This window comes from Fusarium odoratissimum (assembly GCF_000260195.1).
Source record: "Fusarium odoratissimum NRRL 54006 unplaced genomic scaffold supercont1.173, whole genome shotgun sequence".
Classification (NCBI taxonomy): Eukaryota; Fungi; Ascomycota; class Sordariomycetes; order Hypocreales; family Nectriaceae; genus Fusarium; species Fusarium odoratissimum.
Genome location: NW_022158861.1, coordinates 907 through 2,799, shown reverse-complemented (window position 1 = coordinate 2,799; position 1,893 = coordinate 907). Strand labels below are relative to the sequence as shown.

Here is a 1,893-nt window from a genome sequence, read left to right as displayed (position 1 = left end):
GGCCATAAATTCACTTATATCCCAGGAGAAGGACTACGCCCTTATGAATTCCACCAGGGTCCGCTGCTTGGTAAAAGTAAAGTGGATCCGGAATTCTTTTCGCAATTCATCAATTACTTATATAAGTACAACATCACTTCAATTGGACTTGAGTATGTTATACCTCAAGTCTCTCAGATTGCGATGCACGAAATTTGTTCGGAAGAAAAAAGATGGATGATTCTGATTGAGGGCGCATTGCCTTTGGATTTGCCGAACCCAAAACAAAGGGCAGTGACTTTCTGGAGACTGTTTCAAAGGGCGGTGACCTCCTGGAGACTGTTTCAAAGGGCGGTGACCTTCTGGAGACTGTTTCAAAGGGCAGTGACCTCTAGGAGACCAACTCAAAGGGTAGTGACCTCCTGGAGATGGCCAAAATCAAAAACAATATATGGCCCGGCGTCGGACTGTGACAAAGACCTGGAAGGTAAACATGTGGGACCAAATGACTTACCCGCCGAGATCTATCATAGGCTGGAACAGATGTCCCTTATTTAGGTTGGACCTGGTAACTACCCTTAAGTTCTCTGAGACCTCCCCCCTTTTCGTCATTCAAAAAGAACGTCAAAAATGTTGAGCCGTTTTTGTAAACAAGTAGTCTTGCTCTGTCTTTGATTTTACACCATTCCGTGCCCACATGATGTAGACCTTCGTCACGCTTGACGCGATAGACATCTGTGTCTCTTGGAACACCGAGAGGCCAATCTGTAGGTCAATCAGCGTACGCCGAGTAATCCTCGGGGGTTGAACATACCTTGAGAGACGTCTTTTGCCAACTCTGCAATCCTGTCTTGAAATATGTTTCGGTTACTACCAGGCGCTGGATGGAGTGTTAAGCACGAATAATTTTCAGCCAAAGTTAAGATTGTTCTTTGGTCACATAAATCCGGTTCTGCCCTCAATATATTGAGTCCTGCTTGAGCATCGATAAAACGCACAAACGTTCCGGAAAAAGGTGTCCTGAGAACTCGATCTATATCTAAATTAGCGCATACGAAGGGATTGCCAAAGTCAGAATGTACCTTGGGTGACACTGGGAGATGAAGTTAGAGGTCCGATATTTGGAGTTTGATGCTCTTGAAGACATCGTCCTGTATTTGCGGCGGTTGGCACTTCGGTATGGGAATCGGCGACTGTTTTCGCCCTCTTCTGCAAAGGACTGGCTGTTCCGTCAATGGCTCCCTCACTCCTACTGCGCTTGCTTGTTGGATGGTCGTCGTTTGCTGAGTCTTTATTTTTAGAGGTTCCGGCATGCTTTTCGAGAGCATCACATATGAATTGCGTTATGTCTTCTCCCTGTGAGATTCTAAGCCTTGTCTTGACAGAGTTGAAAACATACCGGACTTCCATTCAGAGACTTGTCCTACCAATTTTTGGGTGACTTTGTAGAATCCAACACGGAGAAAGCAGTCCTTGAGGGAGTAGGTCTCCATGTACTCTCTAGCAAGTGTGCATATTTCTCGGATATCATTATTGTCGAAAACTTTAAAACCTTCGACGGTGAAGCTTATGCCAATGAATAAAGCTGTATAAAATCCGGCCTTTCTTAGGCTTTTTCGTATCTCAATATTTCTGCGGTGCTGCTTATCGGTCTCGCTTTTGGTTTTTTCGTCTCGAAGAAAAAAGTCCCAAAAGACACTAAGTCGTCTTATCTGTTGACTTTCTTGCTGGCGCGAGAGTAATTCCTCGACTGCTATCGATAATGGGATATACTTATTTGCTGCTGCTCTCAGATTCCCCAATTCAGTGATTAAGTCCGTCAAGTCGCGTCTAGAGCTAGTGTATCGTTTGATATCTCTCACAGTTTGACGTACCTGGTTAACCAGGTCGCTCACACTCGGCTTTTCCATGTTC

General features: G+C 45.0%; 1 protein-coding gene across 1 annotated transcript; it reads right to left on the bottom strand.

The window, feature by feature from the left end:
* Positions 1-529: 529 nt before the first annotated feature.
* On the bottom strand, positions 530-1,472 carry FOIG_16786 (uncharacterized protein; the record flags this gene model as incomplete). Its single annotated transcript, XM_031218264.1, has 4 exons — positions 530-744; positions 794-1,012; positions 1,062-1,328; positions 1,379-1,472. 4 exons carry the CDS (start codon positions 1,470-1,472, stop codon positions 530-532), a joined length of 795 nt encoding a protein of 264 aa, XP_031052023.1.
* Positions 1,473-1,893: the final 421 nt, after the last annotated feature.